This window comes from Amblyomma mixtum, chromosome 1 (assembly GCF_055824585.1).
Source record: "Amblyomma mixtum isolate Tamu chromosome 1, ASM5582458v1, whole genome shotgun sequence".
Taxonomy (NCBI): domain Eukaryota; kingdom Metazoa; phylum Arthropoda; class Arachnida; order Ixodida; family Ixodidae; genus Amblyomma; species Amblyomma mixtum.
The window spans coordinates 180,797,077-180,822,997 of record NC_143012.1 but is presented as its reverse complement, the minus strand read 5'-3'; the positions used below and the strand labels follow the sequence as shown (position 1 = coordinate 180,822,997).

At 48.8% G+C, this 25,921-nt stretch overlaps 1 protein-coding gene and 1 pseudogene across 4 annotated transcripts in view; one reads left to right on the top strand and one right to left on the bottom strand.

The window, feature by feature from the left end:
• Positions 1-25,921, bottom strand: part of LOC149370127 (adenylate cyclase type 3-like) — a 420,278-nt gene that overhangs the window by 26,130 nt on the left and 368,227 nt on the right. For all 4 annotated transcript variants that reach the window (XM_089560173.1, XM_089560159.1, XM_089560152.1 and 1 more), the window contains exons 11-16: positions 19,947-20,254; positions 11,025-11,103; positions 9,178-9,336; positions 8,421-8,567; positions 7,000-7,098; positions 5,274-5,397 (exon numbers count right to left, since the gene is read on the bottom strand). In XM_089560173.1, coding sequence (XP_089416299.1) covers positions 5,274-5,397; positions 7,000-7,098; positions 8,421-8,567; positions 9,178-9,336; positions 11,025-11,103; positions 19,947-20,254 — 916 coding nt within the window. The remainder of the gene's footprint in view (positions 1-5,273; positions 5,398-6,999; positions 7,099-8,420; positions 8,568-9,177; positions 9,337-11,024; positions 11,104-19,946; positions 20,255-25,921) is intronic.
• LOC149370129 (uncharacterized) lies at positions 1,222-2,695 on the top strand (annotated as a pseudogene).

The following is a 25,921-nucleotide window of genomic DNA, read 5'->3' as shown; positions in this document are numbered from 1 at the left end:
CGGATGAAGAGCGAGAGCAGAGACCGGAGAAAAGTTGTCAGAAAGTGCGTGAATGTAAGGAGAGAGAGTGCTTTAAGGAGGAGGCATAGTCGAGCTTTTCGATCGTCTTACTATGTTCAGCCGGGTTGAACCACACACATTTTTTCCACTGATACTGCTGCCACTGCCTTTCCCCTCTCCTCCGTCGCCAAGGGAACATACGGTTGTTCCTGTAACGTCAAAAATTCGGTCGGCTGGCATCGTACTGCAATATGGAGACAGCCGTTGGAAAGTAACGACTGCAAAGGCAAACGTTGCACTGCTAACACAGGGTCGCAGCGTTCTTGTCCTCTTTTACGTGGTCTAGAGATAGCAGTGCACTTAAGGGGATATGGCAGGGTAAACCCCCAAAAAATCGAATGTTAAATTTTGCCACGGAAAAATCGACCGCACTAAAAGGAACAGACCTGCGGAAGCGCGACCTCAAGCGCCCGCTCAAAGCGGTTTAAATGTCGCGCTGAAGTGTGCCGCGCGCCCTGGCGTTTAAAAATGGCGGACGGTCGTCGGTGGCCGGTTTGTTTATCGTATTTCGGGGTTTTCCTCATTATCGAGCGTTTTTTTTTCGCTTGTGTGTGTGTGGCAAGTAAACGGTAAGTACTAAAAAATCATATGCTGTTGAAAATATTTACTTATTAGCAGATATGCCGGTAGCGTGTGCCGTCTTTGCATGCGTCTTTGTTTTCGTTTCCACCGTTACGATCGTCGACGCCTCTGTTTCTTGTTTCAAACCTATTACTTGCTCACTAGATGGCCCGATCGTCCAGCAAATGGAGCAGAAGGAGAACTTTCGAGGGTAATTGGTTCACTAGCAAGGAGGGCAGTGAGAAACCAGGACGACGAAGCGCAAGCCTGTCGAAACTTGGTGAGAGAACCGGAGGTGAGTCCTTCGATGTAGATGGCGCAAGTACAACTGGATGCCGTCTGATCGACTTCGCTTTTCTGCTCAGCTTCTTGCGAGACGTTGCTGTGTGTAAAAAGTGCAACACGGGTGAAATAGTTTTGCAGGAAGCTATTGACAGGCGGAGCGGTTTAACATCCTTCATAAATGTCACATGCAGCGAATGCGATACTCTGAATGTTCTAGAGACATCCAAACGCACTGTTGGCAACATCTTTGAAGTGAATCAAAGGTTCGTTTATGCTCTGCGTACCTGCGGAAAAGGACTGACATCTGGTCGCATCATGTGTGCTGTGCTCAATCTACCGCCACCGCCAACAAAGTTTGCGTCGTACAACGCGAGGCTTCTTGATGCATCCACGACCGTTGTGAGCAATAGTGTGGCAAAAGGTGCCGAAGAACTGAAGAAAGAGGCCTCCGCTTCCGATGGAGAGCTGGAAACTGCGGTCACAGTGGATGGGACATGGATGAAGCGGGGTTATTCTTACCTACACGGCGTCGTAGCAGCGATATCGGCTGACACAGGAAAAGCGCTTGACTTTGAACTAGAATCCAAGTTTTGCCACATGTGTGCCCGTAACCTACACGCAGGTGACGACTTGAGTGAATGTAAAGTTACCTACGATGGGCCATCTGGTGGAATAGAATCTGCTGGAGCTGTAAAAATCTTTGGACGATCTGTTGAAAAGCACCAGCTAATGTACTATCAGCAACGAATGAAACGCGAACAAGAAAAGTGAGGTGGCAACACAAAAACAACAACATATTAGCTCCTGGATTAGAAATACAAGCGAGGTTGAATAGCACATCTAAAGAAGAGACTTCGCGCCTTCAAAATAAATGTAGTAGGAGCTAGTATAGCGCTCACCCCGGCAAAGAGCCGCGTATTTTGCAGTCCGTGGTTCGGTCGTCTTGTTCGCGTTTCATTTCTTGCTGATAGTACACAAGTTACATCGGTGATGGAGACAGCAAGACGTACATTTCTGTCAGAGACTCACAGCCCTACGAGAAGGCCATAGAAAAACATGAATGTGTAGGACATGTCCAGAAGCGAATGGGCACCAGGCTCGGGAACATAAAGAAGGATGAGAAGGGGAAAAAGCTTGTCGATGGTCTGCCACTTTCCGGGAAAGGACGCCTCACAGAAAAGGACATCGACTCTCTTCAGATTTACTATGGCAAGGCTATTCGGGGAAATACAGACGAGCTGTATGGGCGATATATTTTCATAAGTTATCCACAGATACCAAGCTCAACCACGGACTCTGCCCAGAGGCGCCATCTTCATGGTGTGGGTATAATCGAAGCCTTGTTGAAGGAAACTTTGAGACCTACTCCCACAAAAACTACGTTCTTGAGGCAGTGATGGACGTCATCAAGCCGGTGTTCAAGGCTTTGTAAGATCCAGGTCTTCTGAGCAAATGTCTTCATGGGCGAACACAGATCACCAATGAGTCACTCAACCAACTCATCTGGTGCCGCTGCCCTAAGGCAACATTTTTCAGTGCTGACACGTTGAGGACAGCAACTAACAATGCTGTAGCCTACTACAATGACAATAATTCTGCACGTAAAGCTGTTCTGGAGGCCCTTGGAATTGTTCCAGGTGTATTTTGCAAGGTTGCCCTCGACAGGATGGACAAGGAGCGTGTTGACAGGGCAGAATTCTATGGCTCTGCCGAGAGCAAGGAAAGACGACGGCTGAAAAGGAAGATTAAGAAGGGCTTTCTGCTGATGTATTCTGCTGGGGCATTTTGAGCAGCCATAGGCAGTATGCGAACATAAAACTTAATTTTTCTCAAATTTCGTTTTTTTATGGATTTTTCAAATTCAATGTACTTTTCTCAGAAAGTACTCATTTGATTCCAGTGAAACTTTGCACACATGTACTACCACCAGTCCTAAATAATCTGAACCAACAAAATTACTTAAAAATTATTTAAATGGTAATACTGCAAAAAAAAATTACAATTCAAGATACCCCCCCCCCCCCCCCCCCCCTGTGGCTCTGTGCATGCAGTTATATTATTTTCTTTTCGCACAAAAACCGAAGAGGATATGACATCTCTTTAGTTCAGATATAACCTGTGGGTATTTAGACTAACACTGCCTAATATCATCACATTCCTCTTGCAGAGAAAAGGTACTTACACTGAATATTTAAACACACCTGAAAATCTGGAAGTAGGCCACAGAAAAGGTACGCCATCTAGACAAAAACAAACTTCGTCATAGTGTACCCAGGGGCATCTTCTATAAGCACTAGAAAGGTGATGCGAATATCTGTAACCGTTTATAAAATATAGCATTAAAACTAACAAGGACCATTTACCCTACCATACCTCCTTAATATATGAACACAATGTGAGTTGCTTTTGTAAAAAACAAAGGTGCGGTCATTTGATGTAAATGACAGGAATTAAATGTGCGCGCACTGCAGAAATGTGTGGAGGTGGCTGCTTTCAATTCCGCATTATCAGACTGAATTTTTTGTTGACCACGTTGACAGAGAATTTTAGCAAGTTATTTCGCATACTTAGTGGACCGGCATATAAATTAGTTTTCATCTTGTGACTAAATATTTATTGCTGTTGTCGATGATGATGGTGGTGACGATGCCGACCGGTGATGCAGCTATAGAACAAAGGACTTAGCACAATGCTGGTTATGGATCCTAGAGGTAGAGGATGCGTCAAGAGGTCCCATCTTACAGGGTCTGCTTTCGACCCGTGTGATGGTGCATTCACAACACCACCCCATCTTCAAAATAGGGGGCAGGAGGAGCATCGTTCTTGCCTCTGAGAACCTTGGTATCTTCATAGGCGTCTATGTGCAGGAAATATATACTGCTGAAAAGCGGAATATGTGACCTGGAAACTTTTAACGCATCCTATACGGCCTATGGGGCCGTCAGCGTCTGCCCTTGTTACTCGTTATTTGCGCTAGACTCAAGAGAAATGAAGCAGCCATGATATGCGACACTTTACTCTATTCGCAGTACAGAAGTGGCAATAAGGCACCAACAATAAGCAGCATGGATGACAATGTTGTTGGTAACAAAAGAAGGCTGTGCGATGCAAAAAAGAAGGCAACATGCACCTGTTTTGTTCGCTCTATTTGTAAGCATTTACTGCAGTGCAACGTATCACAGAAGGAAGAGCCCTTTTCGGAGACAAGGAGCCTTCTCTTTGGTAAAAATCGAAGGTATCATGCAATAAGTACTTGAACGTGGGCTTGTTGGTGCGTATTCGTGAAAGACCGGAGAGCGCAAAACGGCAACATGGACGAATAAGGGAACAGGAAGAGCGCGGAACAGGACGTCCGTGTTGCCGTATAAAGCAAAAATCTTTCGGTAAACAGTAGACCAGATATTATAGAGAGTTTTAGTATAGCGTTAGCGTGATAGCGGACCAAGGTTAGCGTGCCGCAAGCAACTTATCCTCACAGGCAGTTTTAGTGTAGCGTTTTGAAAACGTTAAACGCCATCTGCTTGACATGGATGCGAACAGTCCTAAAATGGTCGCTACTGCCGCTAACTTGCGAAAGTGTAATATTTCTGAGTGTTTTAAACGAAGTATTACTGCAGCGCTTATTTTCATCTTCAAAATGACCCGAAAATTAAAATAAAATGAAATAAAACATAAAACAGTGGCGCCATCTAGCCAAAGCAATGTTAACTACAAGCCGTTCGAGCAAGAATATTTTCCATCACATGACGTCTAATGTTCAAAAAACTTTTTGTAAATTTAATATAAACTCGCGTTACATCATTTAAGTCTATAAAACACAGCGAAAAAGCTCCAAATATATTTTTGTTCCGTTCCGGACGTTTGTGTTAGCTTTCGGCTGCGTTTCGGGCAGTTGCAGACGGTAGCAGTGCAGCTTGAGGACCCATCAGGCTTGAAAGCTCCAGAATCGAGAGCGTACCTCAAAAACTGGGCTGAATTGCAGCTTAAACTTTATCGTCGAAGCAAGGTAAGTCATAGCGAGAAGCAAAAAGACCAGTAGTTGCCGATAAACATGCCGACCGGAATCGCAAGGACTTCCGAATCGGCTGATGCGGGCGGCTCTCGCTTGGGAGGACGCCGCCATGTTTTCCCGCTAAACACGCAAAAACCGCACCGCTAACTTCTGAAAATTGCGTGCGTCCGCTAACGGTATTTTACTGTTAGCGTTCTGCGCATGCGCACTTTGGACCCGTTATTCCGCTATGCACGCAATTACGCAAAGCCCGCAATACTAAAACTCTCTAAATTATTTTTATCTGTCGCGGACTTAAAAACGAGACAATTCCCGTTCGGCTATCAGCGGTACGTTGGTGCGCGTGTGTACTGACCCATCTTGAGGACGAAGTTGTTGAAGCTCTCTCGGTTGATGTTGTTGAGCGTGTCCTTGAGAGCCAGTGCGAAGTCCGTCAGCTGCGCCAGGTGGCCCCATTTCTCCTCTATGCTGGCGCCGGCCTGGGAGGGGACAGGAATGATTCGGCAGGATCAGCATTCGGCAAAAAAATAAAAAAAACCACAGACGATCAACTCGATTGATACGGCGGTGTATGCGTTAGCATTAGATTCCGCCTAGCACTTGAGTCTCCTGTTCTCGGCTTCAGCTGATAGATGACGCTGCCTGTCGTCTTCAATCTCCGCTTGTCGCTTCCGACGCTTTGCCTCCGCAGTGATATCCATGTTGTGCTGGATGGCGTAATCCTTAGCAAGCCGCTTTCTCTCCCTTCTAAGCTGCTGAAGGGCCTCCAATCCTCTCCACATCTCCTATTGGACACCGCGCCTCCTGCTGTCCACGTGACGCCTCCCATCGATTCTGATTGGCCACGCTCCTCCTCTCCACATTCCAGTCCGTGGTCTCAAACTCACACTTTTAGACAGATATTACGAGGATGGCAGTAGTAATGCTAACGCATTAATTAAAGCGGGCCCAAGTTTTGGATAATCAATGCCTTTTACTTCAGACACTTGACAGATCTCGGAGCACACCTTCATTATAGCGCGAACCGAACAAGGCCATGAGATGTTCTCAGTTATCTTGCGCAAAGCAGCACGAGGACAAACCTGTCTGCCTTTGTCGAACCGTCTGCTCCATACTGAGAGCATATGTCAACTAGTCCGAACCTCTCCTTAAGGCCGATTCACACGACGGACCGTTCGTCCGCGGCCCGCGCAGTACGTGTGCATACGTCAGCACTTTGAGAGGCGCGCTAGATGCATGGATGGATGGCGGCCGACAGCGCGCCCCTCAAAGTGCTGACGTATGCACACGTACTGCGCGGGCCGCGGGCGAACGGTCCGTCGTGTGAATCGGCCTTTAAGGGCCTCTACCTCCGGCTAAGGTCCTCAGCAGAAAAACAAAACAAAAAACAAACAAAAAAGACAGGAAGGTCAGCGCAGGAAACTACAAACACTGAACTTTAATCACCTGTCTAGATTATGCACCACGGACCCAGCATCCTTCAGTAAAGAACGCCAGTTTTGGGGGGAGAAGAATGACGTATATCTAATGGTGTGGGTCTGCCAGGAAAATACGGGAATTGAACTAACTTCTCAAATACTGAGGAGTGGGAGGCGGCTCTGTCCAGCTCAAACTTCGGGACTCAGGAAAAACTCCCCGAGAGAGCACAGGCAGCAGCGAGAGCCAATGAATTCCCGGACTAAGAGCCGCGACAACATCGATTCCTCCCCCAAATTATCAAATAAACCTTTCTACCACTATTACCACCGTGTAAAGAAACAATCAAATCGAGAGCACTACATTTAAAACACAGTGCGACCTTTTAAAATTACTGTAGTACGCCTACATTTCTTTTTGTGTTAGCGCGAATATTTGACTGTACATGTGTTTCAAAAAAGGAATTTGCTATCTACAATAGAACGTTTTACATAGCTTTTTTTTTGCTTCGCTACTGAACGCCTAATTTTTGCTGTGAAAAAGATGGGGTTGTTGAATTTTTCCTTACCACCAGGATTCGAGTATGAGACCCTGTCAAACTGCCCAATCGGCACGTTTGCCTGCATATCTACAACATCATGTGACGTAAACGAAGAGTTATTTACCTTGGGTTCGTCCTCTTTGCTGAGCCCACTGGCCGCCATGTAGCTGGAGCCAATGGTCTTGATTTTGAGGATGTCCCGGAACCTATTTTGCTCCAGGAGCTGAAAGGAACCGGAGAAGGGACGGAGTTCGTTTCGGTGGCGACAAGCACGTTCTCAAAATTCGATTTGCGGAGGTCATGGGTTAGGACCCCAGCCGCAGCATGTGGTTGCATTTTCTTTTACATTTAGTGAGGTTATCTCCTATCTAAAATGATTACGTGGCTAATTTACCGCTGGAGTTAATACCACAGTGAAAGAAGTTCCCCGTTGCCTTCTGTGGTTTCAGTGACTGCTCGCCTCATTCGTGCACATACATACACATACATACATACACATATTCTTTATTTCTCTAAAAGAGAAAAAGGCCCCTAGGCAAAAAGCTACTTCAGAGTAGCTTGACTATCCTAAGGATCCCCTCGTCTCCCTACACTTGTGTGCTCGCTGCGCTCTGGTGACATGCGGGAGTGCTACGACTTTTATTGTTGCGAAAGCAACACTACGCGAGTCACCGAGCCATTTCGCCGAGCCGAGGAAAGGCTATACTGCGCATGCGCGAGAAGCAGTGATGTCACAGGGCGCACAGCTGGCGCGCCGCCGCCGTCGCTGCGCGGTTGACTCAGAGGTGCCACCACCAAGCTCGCCAGTTGCGCATGCGCAGTAGCGGCGCATAGCCAGCGTGCCGGGGCCGCTGCCGCTGCCGCGCGCTCCCCATCGCCTCTCTCTCTCTCTCTCTCTCTCCTGGTTGCTTTCCCAATCCTCCAGGTTTAACCAGAGCTAAACCACTGCCATTTTTTTAAACCGAAAGCTGTTTTAATATGGCGGCTTCCCAACATAACCCATAAACAAATCTGGAAGCGCAGCTGGCGCACTCAGTAACACCATAAATTATGGCGGCAGCTGTAGTGCTTAGGTTGGACTACTTCGGGGGATGTCCGAGAGGTGGTAGCTTCTAGACATGGCAATACTAAATTTGAACGAGATAGGGTTAAGGGTCCCGTTGAGCGGAAAACCTTGCGTCGTCATCGTCGGCGGCGGTGTCAGCGAAAAATTCCCAGAGAAATCCGCAGATGTGACTGTGTGACGTCATCACAAGCTGCCTACCCTGGCAGGTGGCATTTAATTATTGGTCGCGAGAGTTTTCAGAATGTATAGAGATAGCAGTTAGGTGCAGAACTTATAGTTCTTAGCACTGAGAAAGTACTGCAGACACCTTTGCACTTTTAGGCTAATGGTCAACTCGGCAAAACTCGACCATATCTAGACGTGGCATGCGCGTGCACTATCTAACAGCCAACGTAAGAAACGGCACCCCAACCGCGTCGCCATTCAGACGGCAGACCCTCGGAGGAAAGGAAGAAAGGAAGGGGGGGGGGGCCGCATACCGCGTCGAAGTCCGAGATGACCTCGTTGAGGAAGCGTAGGCACTCGAGCCCCTGGTTGTTGACCGACTCCTCGGTGTAGAAGTCGGAGAAGTTGGGCATGGCCGCGAACAGCACCCCGACGGCGTCGTGGCTCTTGCTGTACAGGTCCTGGACGAGGCAATTGAGCAAGAAAAGAAAGAAAGTCAGCCATGATTTATGTAGGCGAGGTAGTTGCGTTCCCAAGAGCAACCTCACAGGCTTCCCAAAACTCTTGTGCTAGCTCAGTAAGATGTGCCTGTGACAACCTCTGCTGGCCATCTCTTGTGCCATACGTTGCATTAAGATAACATCTGCTGATCCGACAAATTGTCGCTATTGCTCAGTTTCTTCGGACCCAACGTGAGAAGAGTACAGGTTACTAACAGCATCCCAGAGGGGCCATTGTGTTCATTCCACTGCATAACGTATCCGTAATAACGGATACGTCATTATGGATACGTTACGGCGCCTTACTAAAACTAATAGCAGCCCTAATGAAGGCACCTGATAGTTTGGACATTATGGCGCCTCTCAAACAGCGGCATATTAAGATGAGCCTGAAATATTTCCTCACGTGCTGTTCTGGAGAAAAGGGAATGCTAACACTACGATACGTTGACAGCGGCGACAACAGCCGCATCTACTTTTTGAGCAAGCCCCTCATCAAACCCAAGGATGAAACGAATAAAGATGTTCCTATTTTCAGTCCGTTAACTAATGCCCTCCTCCTCCTCCTCACCTCGTCGAGTCTGCGGCGTCCGAGGAAGACCTTGGCGACGTGCGGCGGCAGCACGTTGTAGACGAGCGCCTCGTTCTTGCGGCGCATGTCGGCCACCTTCTCCTTCTGCTCCTCCACATCTTTACGCCACAGGAAGAGCCGCCGTGACGTCAGCTCAAACTGCGCATGCGCCCCCGCCACATGCCCCGTAGCGATGTTAGAAAAGCATAGTACCTCAAGATGCTCAATCCAAAGATCACAGCAAACTGGGAAAAGTGAACCCGTGGCACTCACCACCACGGCAACTTCGCGGTATACCTCAGGGGTGAAGATGTTAGTTTAGGCAGCAAGCTGTGCGTTTTCGTTTGGCAATTCCTGTAGGAGCCGCATTAATTTTACTGCGGGGCAAAGAGCTCTTCCAGCGGCCACCAGTTACCTGGTCTTGTGCTGGCCGCCCGTTCCTTTCACACCAAGACCTTATCAGTTCAGCTGACATTGCGTGGTAGCTGATATTGCTCGGCTGATATTGTTGAGCTGATATTGTTCAGCTGATGCTGCGTCGAAGATAGCCATGGTGTGCTGTGTGTCTTGCATGCACAACAGCGTTATGTCTAGACAATCCAGGAGGGAATTTGCAAGGACGGGAAGAAAGTACAAACGCTAACAAAAAACAAAGAAAACCTGTTTGGGGGCTCGAAACGCATTTTCGGTTCCAGCAAGTACCAACTTTAGGGGAAAGCCACCGGTTGTGGTCGCTTCAACTGTGCTTATTGCAGGTCGGGCTGGGCCCGGGCCGGGCTTTAACTCAGAGACCAGGACCGGGCCCGGGCGGGCTCAGGGTCCTTCAGTGCCGGACCGGGCTGGGCTGGGCCTCCCGTCGGTAGGGTAGGGCCCGGGCCGGGCGCGGGCTTGAAATTGCGGCCCGTGCACACCTCTAGTGGAAGCTAACGAAAAGGGTTCAACTGAAATTGAGACAAAGCAGCGATCTATGGAAAGGAAAATGATAGGTCTAAGGTTAAGGGACAGGAAGAGGGCAGAATGGGTCGGAAAACAAACGCGGGTTAATAGCATCCTAGTAGAAAACATGAAGAATAAAGGAGCTTGGGGTAGGGCATGTAATGCGAAGGTAAGATAACCGATGGTGGTAAAGGGTAACGGAGTGGATTCCAAGAAAAGGCAAGCGTAGCAGGGGGCGGCAGAAAGTTAGGTGAGCGGATGAGATTAAGAAGTTTGCGGGGATACGGTAGCCGCAACTGGCAAAGTAGAGGATTAATTGGAGAGACATGGCAGAGGCATTTGCCCTGCAGTGGGCGTAGTCAGGCTGCTGGTGATGATTGTGGTGATAATGATGATGATGAAAGCCTCTTCGTGGGTCGACAAAGATGACGTTTTGAGGACGCAATTCCCACAAAGTTCTAAATGGTTACTCTATTTTCAAGATACTCTACGGTATGTGCCATCTTCCGGCTGGCTATGTGCTCCCCTTCAGTGACATGCAGTTAGGGTAAACTCTGCGCAAGTATATTTCCCGCGCACGTTTTGCCCTATTTTTACGCTGCCGGAGGTGCTGGGTCCACGAATCCTTAAAGCGTCAGCAATGTAGCCCTGCTAAATGCTTCTTTGTCTCCGGACCAACCGATAATGATGCCATTAGCTTGCGTTTGCTCTCTGAATCGGTACTGCTCTCCTGACATCTTTTGACTTTGCGCCAGTCATTTTCGCTTCCTTCGCCTGCTGTGTTGTCCCCGGTTTCTTCACAATAAATTTAAACTCCCGTTTTCAGGCAGGAATAAATTTGGAGCACACGCATATAGCGGAAAATCATTTCGAGTTCATGTGTTGGTGCGCGCTCCTTCCTGAGTCCGTACCTGTCTCGAGATGATGACCAGAGCCAGGGCTATGGCGACCAGGTAGATGAGCTGCACGACGCCGTGGTTCAGCAGGCGCCTGCGAGAACGCGCACAGCACTATCAGGTGAGTATACAGGGATTAGAGTGCGCGTTAAATGCGATAACGTCGCCTAAAACCATCCGCCATCTGTCCTCACTGATGCACATGTTAAATGCGATAACGTCACCTAAAACCATCCGCCATCTGTCCTCACTGGTGCACATGTTAAATGTGATAACATCGCCTAAAACCATCCGCCGTCTGTCCTCACTGGTGCACATGTTAAATGCGATAACGTCGCCTAAAACCATCCTCTATCTGTCCTCACAGGTGCACATGTTAAATGTGATAACGTCGCCTAAAACCATCCGCCATCTGTCCTCACTGGTGCACATGTTAAATGCGATAACGTCGCCTAAAACCATCCGCCATCTGTCCTCACTGATGCACATGTTAAATGCGATAACGTCGCCTAAAACCATCCGCCATCTGTCCTCACTGATGCGCATGTTAAATGCGATAACGTCGCCTAAAACCATCCTCCATCTGTCCTCACAGGTGCACATGTTAAATGTGATAACGTCGCCTAAAACCATCCGCCATCTGTCCTCACTGATGCACATGTTAAATGCGATAACGTCGCCTAAAACCATCCGCCATCTGTCCTCACTGATGCACATGTTAAATGCGATAACGTCGCCTAAAACCATCCTCCATCTGTCTTCACAGGTGCACATGTTAAATGTGATAACGTCGCCTAAAACCATCCACCATCTGTCCTCACTGATGCACATGTTAAATGCGATAACGTCGCCTAAAACCATCCTCCATCTGTCCTCACAGGTGCACATGTTAAATATGATAACGTCGCCTAAAACTATCCACCATCTGTCCTCACTGATGCACATGTTAAATGCGATAACGTCGCCTAAAACCATCCTCCATCTGTCCTCACAGGTGCACATGTTAAATGTGATAACGTCGCCTAAAACCATCCGCCATCTGTCCTCACTGATGCACATGTTAAATGCGATAACGTCGCCTAAAAACATCCTCCATCTGTCCTCACAGGTGCACATGTTAAATGTGATAACGTCGCATAAAACCATCCGCCATCTGTCCTCACTGATGCACATGTTAAATGCGATAACGTCGCCTAAAACCATCCTCCATCTGTCCTCACAGGTGCACGTGTTAAATGTGATAACGTCGCCTAAAACCATCCGCCATCTGTCCTCACTGATGCACATGTTAAATGCGATAACGTCGCCTAAAACCATCCGCCATCTGTCCTCACTGATGCACATGTTAAATGCGATAACGTCGCCTAAAACCATCCTCCATCTGTCCTCACAGGTGCACATGTTAAATGTGATAACGTCGCCTAAAACCATCCGCCATCTGTCCTCACTGATGCACATGTTAAATGCGATAACGTCGCCTAAAACCATCCTCCATCTGTCCTCACAGGTGCACATGTTAAATGTGATAACGTCGCCTAAAACCATCCGCCATCTGTCCTCACTGATGCACATGTTAAATGCGATAACGTGACCTAAAACCATCCTCCATCTGTCCTCACAGGTGCACGTGTTAAATGTGATAACGTCGCCTAAAACCATCCGCCATCTGTCCTCACTGATGCACATGTTAAATGCGATAACGTCGCCTAAAACCATCCGCCATCTGTCCTCACTGATGCACATGTTAAATGCGATAACGTCGCCTAAAACCATCATCCATCTGTCCTCACAGGTGCACATGTTAAATGTGATAACGTCGCCTAAAACCATCCGCCATCTGTCTTCACAGGTGCACATGTTAAATGTGATAACGTCGCCTAAAACCATCCACCATCTGTCCTCACTGATGCACATGTTAAATGCGATAACGTCGCCTAAAACCATCCTCCATCTGTCCTCACAGGTGCACATGTTAAATATGATAACGTCGTCTAAAACCATCCGCCATCTGTCCTCACTGATGCACATGTTAAATGCGATAACATCGCCTAAAACCATTCTCCATCTGTCCTCACAGGTGCACATGTTAAATGTGATAACGTCGCCTAAAACTATCCGCCATCTGTCCTCACTGATGCACATGTTAAATGCGATAACGTCGCCTAAAACCATCCTCCATCTGTCCTCACAGGTGCACATGTTAAATGCGATAACGTCGCCTAAAACCATCCGCCATCTGTCCTCACTGGTGCACATGTTAAATGCGATAACGTCGCCTAAAACCATCCGCCATCTGTCCTCACTGATGCACATGTTAAATGCGATAACGTCGCCTAAAACCATCCTCCATCTGTCCTCACAGGTGCACATGTTAAATGTGATAACGTCGCCTAAAACCATCCGCCATCTGTCCTCACTGATGCACATTGTCGTGTCCGGTCGCTGTGTTGAATGCAGCGAAAGACGCACACGGTACTTTAAGACTTCGTTTATTTAAAGCCGATGAGGGTGCGACCAGCGTCGACCGAGGCAGGAGCCGAACTGGCCGCCCGAAGAAAGGAGGGAGCGGAGAAGCGTCCACGGGAGGGAGTGGCTTCCCAGAACAGGAGGAGGGTGCGGGGGCGCACCGTGGGGGGGGCATCTGGCGACAGCGTGCGACGAGGGGCAACGGTCGTTAGGAGGAGGATGCGAGTGGTCGTTAGGAGGAGGATGCGGGTGGTCGTTAGGAGGAGGACGCGGGGGCGCACACACACAAAAGCAATAAGGGGACACAACACTTCCTTCCCCCTTAGAAAGTTGCCTGGTATCGTGCAGGGGGTCGGCGCTCACGCGTGGAGGCGCGCTGGCTTTGTGCGCTCGGGGGAGAAACACTTAACAATACTGCAGACTGGGCGAGTTGGTTAACATACATCTTGAAAAATTTAGCGCGACACACAACCAGTTGTTAGTCAGCGCTCGTGTCGTCTACTCTTTCGGTCCTTGTGTGTCGCGCTAAATTTTTCAAGGAGAAACACTTGTAGGCTGGCTGTTGTTCGCTGTGTCTCCTAGGTCTGTCCTGGGCGAAGTCTCTTCTTCCGGGAAGAGGTGCCAGGCTATGTGGGAAGATGGTGCACGTGTTCTCTCCGCTGGCGGACAGCTCTCAGACGGCGTCGTAAATCTACGCAGCTGGTTGAGATGTCGGCGTGCTACTGTGCCATGTATGTTGACGAGCCAAGAGCGCAGGCCTATGCGTCTGACAATTGTAGCTTCCTCCCAGCGTGGCTTTTTCAGAAACTGTCGGGCGAGGACGCGCTGCCCCTCATTAAGCGTGCCGCAGCGCGGAATTGCTTTTTCTTCCCGGAACGTCTCTGCCTTTGGCTCGGGGAGGATGGCTGTGAGCTGGGTTCGCATTTCACGCTCGAACATCATTTTCGAGGGGGTCTCGCCTGTTGTGCTCTGAACCGTCGTGTGCTGCTTGAAGAGAAAGCGCGCAAGGCGGCGCTGCAGCGAGCCTGTCTGATCTCTTTCAAGGGCGCGTTTTAGCTCGGCTACGTAGCGCTCGGCTTGTCCGTTTGTCGCTGGGTGGTAGGGGGCCGATGTAACTGATGAGATCCCGTTGTCGCGATAAAACTTGAGGATCTCCGCAGACACAAACGGTGTTCCGTTGTCCGACACTACCTTGCGCGGCAGGCCGAACGTTGCAAATAGTGATCGGAGGTTGTCAATGACTGCTGCCGAAGTCGTCTGTCCCATTTGCCTTATCTCAAGCCACTTTGTGTAGGCATCTACGACCACAAGGAAAAGTGCAGCCCTCAATTGGTCCTGCAAAATCAATGTGCAGTGTGTGCCATGGTGTGTCTGGCTTTTCCCATTCTGGGACAGGAGCTTTCGGCGGGGCGCTCCGGCTGCTCTGGCAAGGCTTGCATTCTCGCACCACTGTTTCGATGTCGTTGTCAATGCCAGGCCACCACATGTAGCTTCTGGCACACTTTTTCATTGCAACGATGCCCCGATGTCCGGCGTGGATGAGAGACATAGCTTGTGCGCGTAGTTCTCTCGGCATCACAACTCGGGACCCAAATATGATGCAGCCGCGATGGGTGCTCAACTCTGTAGCTCGCCTGCGGTAAGCGTCGAAGTTGTCCCCTTTGAGTTTATGCACGTTGCCTTGTTGAACAGCTGTGTAAACTAGCCGGAGAGCTGCGCACTTCTGCGTAGATGCTGCAACTGTGCCTGCTGTAAGCGGAGGTTCTGGCAGTGCTTCGAACATCAGAACGTCTCCTGGTGGAAATGGTTCGTCAACAGTTGCGTCTAGTGGCAGACGGCTTAGCGCATCGGCGTTTTGATGTTTACTCCCATTGCGGTAGACCAGAGCGTAGCCGTACGCTGAGAGTTTGATGCACCAACGTGTCATTCGCGGAGACAAGGTTGGTGGCATAGGCCTTTGTGGTCCCAGAATGCCCAATAGCGGTCGGTGATCGGTTATAAAGGTCACCTTCCGGCCGGCAATGTACTGGTGAAAATGTGTCGCCGCGTAGACGATGGCTAGCCCTTCTTTGTCAAGTTGCGCGTAGTTGCGTTCTGCTTGCGACAACGTACGTGAGGCGAAGGCGATGGGAGCTTCCCTTCCTTGCTCGTCAGTTTGCGATAGAACCGCGCCGACTCCGTACGGTGATGCGTCGCAAGCCAAAAGCAGAGGCTTCCTTTCGTCGTAGTGGCGGAGGACTGTACATCTTCGAATCAGGTCTTTCAGGGCATCGAATGACTGCTGATGGCGTGGCGACCATGTCCATGTCACATCTTTCCGAAGGAGTTGGTATAAGTCGTTGGCCACGGTAGCTCTTTGTTCCAAGAACCGGCCGTAGAACGTCAAGAGTCCGAGAAAAGCCTGTAGCTCCTGCTTGTTTGTTGGAGCTCGTGCTTCTGTGATCGCTCGCACTTTGTCCTCGGTAGGGTGAATGCCTTCCGCATCAATTCGGTGTCCCAGAAATTGCACCTCTGGCACCGCAAAACAGCACTTCGATTTGCTTATGCACAAATTAGCGTTTGCTAGCCTTTCGAGAACGAGCTCTAGGCGCACTGCATGCTCTTCAGTGGAAGTGCCACTGATGATGACATCGTCAAGGTAGACACAAACTCCCTGGGATGCCCTGAAGCACTGTCTCCATGAATTTTTGAAATATGGCCGGGGCTGCAGCTACGCCAAAAGGCAGTCGCTTGACTTTGTACAAGCCTTTCAGTGTGTTAATTGCCAATAATTCAGCAGTTGACTCGCTCACCTTCAGCTGCTGATACGCCTGGGTGAGGTCCAATGTGCTGAAGACTCTTGCGCCACGTAGTACACTGAATACTTCTTCAGGTGTCGGTAGCGGGTAAGAGGACGCTTTAGTCGCAAGATTGACGGTGCTCCGGTAGTCTCCGCAGAGGCGTATGGTTCCGTTCTTCTTGCGAACTACGACAAGTGGTGTGGCCCATTCTGAATGCTGCGTCGGCTCGATGACACCTTGCTGCTCCAGTTTGTCCAACTCTTTTTCAACTGAATCTCGGAGAGCAAACGGCACCGGCCTGGCCTTCAGAAATTTGGGTTGCGCGTTGTCCAACAACTCCAGTGTGACCGGGGGCCCTTCGTTTCCTGGAATCTCTTCCGAGAATACTCTTTCGTATTTCTCTTGCAGTTGCTCAACCATGTTCTGGCTCGGCGTCTGGTGTATGCCGCATATCATCACGCCTAGTGGAGAAAACCAGTTTCTCCCTAGAAGGCTTGATCCTGTGCCCTTCACAACAAGCAGAGGTAGCGTATGGGTCTGGCCGTTGTAGTTAACCTGCACGTTGGCAGAGCCCAATAGTGGCAGATTCTGTCCTGACCACGTTCGCAGGTGCGTGTCGTCTTGTTGCAGGGCGGGTGCGTCAGATGGCCATGAAGTTCGGAACGTGTCCTCACTGATCAGAGTACAGGCTGCGCCGGAGTCCACATCGAACTTAATCAGCTGGTGATGTACGCTTACTTCTGTAAAAATCTTCGGTCGCGTGCCGAGATTCATGGTGTTCAGGTCGTACAACACAGATGGTGTTGTTGATGTTGTTCCATGGAGATCAGATAGCGGCGTATTCTCTGAGGCGTTGACGCTGTGATTAGGCTGGGAAGGTGACTTTATCTTGGCAAGTCTCCGTTTCGTAATGCATGCTCTTTCGATATGCCCTCGCTTGTGGCAAAAATTACACGTGGCTGACTGGAATCGACATCCCTGGGGGTTGTGTTGGTCGTCACACCGCCAGCAGCGTTGTGCCTTTTTGACCGATTTTACAACAACAGAAGGCTTGCGCACCTAGTTGCTTGTCTGGTGTACCGGCTCGGTGTTCCGGCGAATCCCTCTCTGCTGGTGACCGGCGCTCTCCGCTCGAACGGCGATGTCGTAAGCTTTGCTGAATGTGAGGTCCTTCTCAGCGAACAGGCGCTGCTGCAGTGACTCGTCACTCAGTCCGCACACAAATCTGTCGCGTAACATCACGTCCAAGGGAAGCATGGTGGTGTTAGCAGAAGAAGCTGCGTCTCCCTCCTGCCCGGTAGCTGTTGTCGACAGCGTTCCAAAATTGCAGTCGGCAGCGAGCTTCTTGAGCGCGGCTACGTAGGCGCTCACAGTTTCTCCTCCCAGTTGATCTCGTCGTTGGAAGCGAGCCCGGCTGTAGACCTCGGATGGCCTTGGGTCGTAGTGCTTTTGCAGCGCTTTTACGATGTCGTCGTAAGACACTGCCGCTGGTGTGCTTGGCTGAATAAGGGCGCAGACAGTATCGTAGGTCTGCTCCCCGCACAGCGTCAGCAGGTTGGCCCTCTTCAAGGCTGGGTCTGTGATGTTGTTAGCTTCAAAGTAGAACTGAAGGCGTCCAACCCACGATGACCACGATGAGCCGTTGAATTCTGGTATCTGATTGGGAAACCCTCGCGTAGCCATGGCTTGTCAATAGCGTTGCGTAGCGCGGGTCGAATCCACTTTCTCGTCGCCACTGTCGTGTCCGGTCGCTGTGTTGAATGCAGCGAAAGACGCACACGGTACTTTAAGACTTCGTTTATTTAAAGCCGATGAGGGTGCGACCAGCGTCGACCGAGGCAGGAGCCGAACTGGCCGCCCGAAGAAAGGAGGGAGCGGAGAAGCGTCCACGGGAGGGAGTGGCTTCCCAGAACAGGAGGAGGGTGCGGGGGCGCACCGTGGGGGGGGCATCTGGCGACAGCGTGCGACGAGGGGCAACGGTCGTTAGGAGGAGGATGCGAGTGGTCGTTAGGAGGAGGATGCGGGTGGTCGTTAGGAGGAGGACGCGGGGGCGCACACACACAAAAGCAATAAGGGGACACAACACACGTGTTAAATGCGATAACGTCGCCTAAAACCATCCTCCATCTGTCCTCACAGGTGCACATGTTAAATGTCATAACGTCGCCTAAAACCATCCGCCATCTGTCCTCACTGATGCACATGTTAAATGCGATAACGTCGCCTAAAACCATCCTCCATCTGTCCTCACAGGTGCACGTGTTAAATGTGATAACGTCGCCTAAAACCATCCGCCATCTGTCCTCACTGATGCACATGTTAAATGCGATAACGTCGCCTAAAGCCATCCGCCATCTGTCCTCACTGATGCACATGTTAAATGCGATAACGTCGCCTAAAACCATCATCCATCTGTCCTCACAGGTGCACATGTTAAATGTGATAACGTCGCCTAAAACCATCCGCCATCTGTCCTCACTGATGCACATGTTAAATGCGATAACGTCGCCTAAAACCATCCTCCATCTGTCCTCACAGGTGCACATGTTAAATGTGATAACGTCGCCTAAAACCATCCGCCATCTGTCCTCACTGATGCACATGTTAAATGCGATAACGTCGCCTAAAACCATCCTCCATCTGTCCTCACAGGCGCACGTGTTAAATGTGATAACGTCGCCTAAAGCCATCCGCCATCTGTCCTCACTGATGCACATGTTAAATGCGATAACGTCGCCTAAAACCATCCTCCATCTGTCCTCACAGGTGCACATGTTAAATGTGATAACGTCGCCTAAAACCATCCGCCATCTGTCCTCACAGGGACACAAGGTGGCACGTGTGTTTGAGAGACTCGCGTCCTGAATATTAGTCGTTTTTGACAGTTTACTTCGAATGCGAATAATCTCCGGGAAGCTAGGTTTTCAATCTACAGAGCCGGACTTGTAATGAGATGCATAGGCCTGAAATTTAATTGATTAATTAATTTATACAGCACTGCTATCCTCAAGGCGAGGCTGTCGGACGGAGCAGGGATCTGAAAAACCGAAGTAATAGAATTCACAAAGCACATGAACACACAGAAAGACTTGCTTCTGCAAACAAAGAAAAGAAACAACCGGCAAAATGCGCTCATGAATAACAAAACAGCAGTTACAGGAGCTACAACGTAACGTACAGAAGCAAATAATGCACGCATAACAACGTTTAAAGCACTTCCAAGTACAACTGTCGGGAATTCCACAGTGTTAGCTGGTAGCCGGTTCCAATCACGAATCGTCTTGGGAATGAAAGACTGCGACTCTCTGAGGCCCTGAGTGGCCAGTCACCGTGACAAAATGGCAAAACACACGCCATCGACTTATGTTAGCGAAACCGGCGCCTGATATTGCGGTCGTGGTGAGTCATTAAGTTTCCCACCTCCAGTGTTTTGTGGATCAAAGTCATTGCACAAATATCATGAGGAGTGCGCTCCACAAGTAGGGTGTACAGTAGCGACACAGGATACTGCCAAACTCTCTAAGGAGATGAAAGGTCTGATTAAGAAACGCCAAAGAATGAAAGCCTCGAACCCCATAAGTCCCTACTGCGGCCTCGAACCCCATAAGTCCCTACTGCGGCCTCGAACCTCATAAGCCTCGAACCCCATAAGTCGCTACCCTCTGTCGCTACTGCGGGTCACAACACTCACTCGTCCGACTGCGGCTGCTCAGCATCGGGCACGACAGTGGATGGCGCTGCCGCCGCGTCAGCGGGATCGAGCAGCAGGGGAGGAGGGTCGGGTGGCCGGAACTGATCGCTGAGGGGAGGCAGCAGGCAGAGGGCGCACTGGAGCGCGCACACCAGCGCCAGGAAGGCCATCTTGGTCAGGTAGCTGAGGCGCACCAGCACCGCCACGGCCACCAGCGCCAGCGACGCCACGCTCGTCGAGTGGCGGGCGGTGCTCAGCAGGGGGCTCTCCTCCCCGCTCCCGACGGCGCCGTTGATGGAGCCCAGCAGCTGCGGGGAGGGACGTCGGCGTTAGCGCTTGACGAGAACGAAGCTTAAACGAAGCTTAAAGCGCCTGTGTTGTGGGTGTGTGTTCTCTCCCCTTTTGTCCGTCGTCCTGGTTTTGCGCTACTCTTATGTTATGGATCATTACCGACTTGCCCAATCTTCCACCCTGGTGAGTCTGCATCAGCTGGTGAGTTTCTTGGCGTTAGCGCTTGACGAGAACGAAGCTGAAACGCCTGCATCAGCTGGCGAGTTTACGTTCTTGGGGTGGTTCATGTTTCGTAGGATGCCGTCGCTGGAAATAAACCACTTTTGTCGGTCGGAGTGAAACGCGTTCGTGAGCGTGTTGCCCAGAACCTAAGAAAAAGGATAAAATCATGCCTGTAAGATGAACTTTTAAAGCAGTAAGGATTTAAAGGGACACTCAGGAGAAATAGAAGTTGGCTTGTATCTACAGGGTACCGCGCTATAATCACAGAGATCAGTCTCGCCGAAAACGAAGCTTTTTTTTTTTTTAGAAAGAACTGGAATGGTCTCCTGGGCTAAAAGCTGGGTGAGCAGCTTGAAGGGGCCCAGGAGACCGTTACATGGCAGAACTGTGAAGTTGAGAAAAAAATAATGTGAATATATAGCAATGTACACCATACGCAAAAAAAAAAATCTAGTTGCGGCAGCATAATACAATATGTGATGCATCATATTCGCCAAAATGAGCTAGGAATAGTACCAGTTGACATAAATAACAGTACAAAATTGTAAACAAAGGAAGCACAGTAGAAAAAACTAAGTATAACATCCAATGTGGTTCACAATGTTATGAAGTACGTGCGCAATTTCTTAGGGTTTAGACGAGTTGTGTTTTGGTACATATTAAGCGTTGATGGCAGGTTATGTGCTAATGATGGATGTTTATAATATGTGCGGAAGTGTGGGATTTCCCAGAAATCTTTGCTTCTTGTGTGTATATCCGGGCTACGTAGTGTTAAAAACGCCAGAGATGAGAGTAAGTTCTTGACTTCACTAGAGGAAAAAAAGAATGTTTGGAGTAATCGATATTTGTATAAGTTATCAACCCTTATGATGTTAAAGGAAACAAACGCATCTTTAGTACTGGATGTTGGTTCAATATTTCCAATGTAGCAGATAACCTTCTTTTGCAACAAATGGAGTTTGTCTAAGTTTGTCTTTGTTGTTGTGGCCCATACCAACGAACAGTAGTTTAAATAGAAATTGAATAAAGCATTATATACTTGAAGTTTAGCTTTGACTGGAAGCAGTCTCCGACAACGCGATATCATGCCTGCAACTGAGGATAGTTTCTTCCTAAGATAGATAGTGTGTGCATCCCAGCTTACACTGTATTACACTGTATTAATTGTTCGTTACACTGTATTAATTGTTCTGTGAGTTTTTTAAATAGAATTTTTTCGCTGACAATGGCGTCTTTTGCTGCCGGATAAACGTAAACACATACAGAAAGATTCAGAGTCAGTTCTTACTCAGAACAGCAATTGGAAGGACTTGAATGTCTCGTCTAGAGCTGCTGCCCTAACGTTATTGTCCACACTTTTCGACCTGTAATTTTATATACTGTCCGCGCTTTCAGTTCTCATAATAAATCGAAGACTTCTATACGTACGTGGTTGCAATTGTTATCGCTGAAAAGCTGCGTCTTGTCGCAATCTAAAGATGCAATTTATGCAGCTACATTATTCGCACGTGCTAAATAAGCCGATGTGGTAAACGGAAAAAATGAGCGCTTCCAACCTCTTCCTCTGCGGCTTACCAAGAATGAGCGTCGCGGCATGCTTGCTTTCCGTTCGCCTCGTTACGCCTGAACAAAATGCATCCGGCACCAGACGGATTCTGCGGGAGCAAATACGACTGGAAGTTTCTTCGCTTCATGGTCTGAATAAAATACGTTCTATTTGATCAGACATAAGTAGCTCAAATTACAAAAAAAAACTTCGGAGCCTAGATGAACACAGAAGACACGGCTTTGCAAATGAGCCCTTAAGGCCGTGTTCTTTACAGTCAGAACCGTATCTGCGATTCTCGAAAGGAATGTTTGAAAGCTCGTTCCTCTCCCCCCCCCCCCCCCCCTTCCTCTCCTATGTATGGTGAATACCCCTTACAAATGACTTAGAAGAATGTTCGACAAAGCCTATTCCGCAAAAAAGCATTTCGTATGTAGCAGCCCTCTCTCAGGAAATTTTAATTTGTAGCTTGGCCCAGCTACTGACCATTGCCAAGGGCTTGCTTTTTTCTTATTTCACGACAGCCTTTATCAATCCTCAAAGGTAGAAGAAAGAATGTGGCAGGTATTCACTTTTCTTTTTGCCACTACACCTTGGCCAATCCCCCCCGTGTGGGCATGTGCCATTCTTAAGAGGATGAAGACGAAGAAAAATTCACTTCTGCAGCCGAACTCAATGCGAGATCTATATTTGCGTCCCACTCAAAAGGGCATCCGCTCGTCTTGTGAAAGCGGCGACTCTTTCGAAATGTCAGCCATACTTGGGCTCTACTCTAATTACCTTTCATGGCTCGCAGAGAAGGTCTTATTCTCCTCCCACCCGCCCCCATCGCAATAGCATCGATAATAACAGTGGCGAAGAAAGCCACATTGCTCGAGACTTACAAGAGAGCGGTGCTAAAGCTTTTGATGCCATTTCCATACCTGCATCGTCAGAGTTACAGCGCTGTTGCTATGAATACGTTGAGAAACGGCGAACTGAATTCCACTTGGCGCGAAGAAAATTTGTTCGTTCAAGTCTAATTAGAATTCGGTTTTCACCTGTATCCGCGTGTGCTTTCCAGCACATGTGAATGTCAGCACTGACTAAAAATATTTTTCACTTAATCTTAGGGACGAGGTATTACACAAAAAAGGGTCAAATTAGAATAAAACAGAAGAACAGAACGCGAGTAAGATTAGTATAGCAGCATTGCAATTAACACTCATCTACACCCTTCTTGAAGAAGTCTACAATCGTTATATGTGCGATGAGAGGTGGTTTCATTCCGAGTTAGTTAGCTAAAACTAAAATGAAATCTGGTGCCCCTTTTGGCCACTCCAACATTTAACAGGTTGTCAGTGCGAGACAAGGTGCGAATTAGCAACACAACTATGGCAGATTTTGGAGAAGAGGTTTGGGGAGAGAGAGGAGACATTAATGTAGAGGTCTGCCTGGTTATGGGCCTGGCATGCTACTCCAGAGAAGAGGTTCGGAACGACACACTGTACGATAGAGACATAGATACATGAAAAATTTCACGACGAGCTCAATGTCGAATTTTGACCTCATCAAACTTACGCTTAGCTGTTAGGGAATAGTTCGATAATTGAAGTGGAATTGAATTGATAATTTGTTTTTGAGGAAAGGAAATGGCACAGTAACCCTCTCACATATCTCGGTGGACACCTAAACAGCGCCGTAAGGAAAGGGAGGAAGGTGGGAGTGAAAGAAGAAAGAGGTGCCGTAGTGGAGGTCTCCGGAATAATTTCGACCACCTGGGGATCTTTAACGTGCACTGACATCGCACAGCACACGGGCGCCTTTTTGCGTTCCGCCTCCATCGAAACACGGCCGTCGCGGCCGGGTTCGAATCCGGGAACTCCGGCTAGGTAGACGAGCGCCCTAACCACTGAGCCACCGCGTCAGGTTGAAGCTGAATGCATGTGATGAATTCAGCCTTAGCCATTAACAAGTTAAAACTACGGTCCCAAAAAATGGGGATCCTACTCAAGTTGGCTCTGTGTAACGACCTGCAAAGTCTGTGGTTCGAGTTAAATCGTAATGGTTATAGAGCCAGCCAAATTTACAAAAGCAGCGCTTCGGCGTGGCCACAAGCGGCAGGGGCGAAAAACGACACTACGAATGCTCCAACTCTGCGCTGCTCAGCGTTGCATAAATTAGTAGGCGGGTTTCGAAGCTGTGGCGCTGACGCACGTAATTAGTGAGCTTCATTGTCAGCCGAACAAAAAAAAAAACTAAAACAGCTGTTAGCCTTGTGAACCCAGAACAGGCTACATTAGAACCGGGATGAAGAAAATTGGTTCCCCGACGTTTGTTGAGGTGATGAAATTGTCTGCATCGCTCATAATAATCAAAAAGCAGAGAGAACATCGGAATGCGTTGCTTTAACGTTTCTTGTCTAGAACCCACCGAAAATAGGTTGTAACTAGGAGCCGCCAGCGCTCATTGCTGCTGTAGTTAATCACACTACAGTGCTCTTTGCCACAAAGCTCTGGAGTCCTCTGGGGCTACCAGCTTAATGCTTTGAAACCCATGCTTGCTTTTGTGGCTGTTTGTTTGGGAGCGTAGTACGCTTCCGCATTGCAGCGGGTCCTGCTCGGTGAACGCACTTGGAAAACCAGGCGCGTTCAATGGGTTCGTGCGCACGTCAAGAAGATCAGTTGGTTAAGTAAACAAAGTATTATGTATATGTGCCAGGTCGAAAACGACGCTTGTATTCTGTTCATGGTCTCGTAAACATTTTCCTTTTGTTCTAGGGCGCGAGTCACAAATATTACGTACTGGAACAGAGTGCCGTTCATTTTTTTATGTGACTTGTAAAACACTGCACAAACAAGTAGCCTAAATTTCCGGACAAACGCAATAAGTTCAAGAGCGTAAAATGCTGGGCTAGTTTTTTCATAATACGCAGAAGGTGAAACCAGCGAAAACGGATGCAGCACAAGAAATAGGTGTGGTGTTTGGGCCTCTTATTTCTTGTTCTGCGTCCGTTTTCACTGGTTCCACCTTCGGTGCAACCGAATGAGGCCGAATTTTCGCCAAAAAGTTTTCGAAGTCAGCAACTTCTCGAAAAAACGTCTCCTTTTTTTGCCGCTGAAATCATCATAATCACCATCAGCCTGACTGCGCCCACTGCAGGGCAAAGGCCTCTCCCATGTCTCTCCAATTAACTCTGTCCTTAGCCAGTTGCGGCCACCGTGTCCCCGCAAATTTCTTAACCTCATCAGCCCATCCCCCCCCCCCCCCCCCCCCCCCCCTGCTACGTTTGCTTTCTCTTGGAATCCACTACGTTACCCTGAAGGACCAGCGGTTATCTTGCATTCGCACGGCAGGTTCTCTCAGATCATGAATGGCAGTTTACCAATATCATTCAGGAAAAAAGTATACAACAGCTGTGTCCTACCGGCACTCACCTATGGGGCAGAAACGTGGAGGCTAACAAAGAGGGTTCAGCTTAAGTTAAGGACAACGCAGCGAGCTATGGAAAGAAAAATGATAGGTGTAACGTTGAGAGATCGGAAGAGGGCGGAGTGGGTGAGGGAACAAACGCGGGTTAATTACATCCCAGTTGAAATCAAGGGGAAGAAATGGGCTCGGGCAGGGCATGTAATGCGAAGACCGCTGAAATATTTAGACAACTATACCGGAAATGAAATTACGTGACGTGTAAGATGTAACAAAGGCTGGCGACGGAAGTTCGCCGGCCATTATCAATTCCCTTTTTCCCACGACGAATATAAATAGACCAGGGTGTGGCATGCGCCGTCCAACTGACCAAGTGTCGGCTGCAGAGGTCTCGTCCAGCTTCCTGCAAAATGACTGCAAAATGAACAAGCGCACTAGTGGAATAGGACCTAACGTTTGTTTATTTCAAATAACCGCAATACAATACTCACTGTAGATTTTTCAGCTT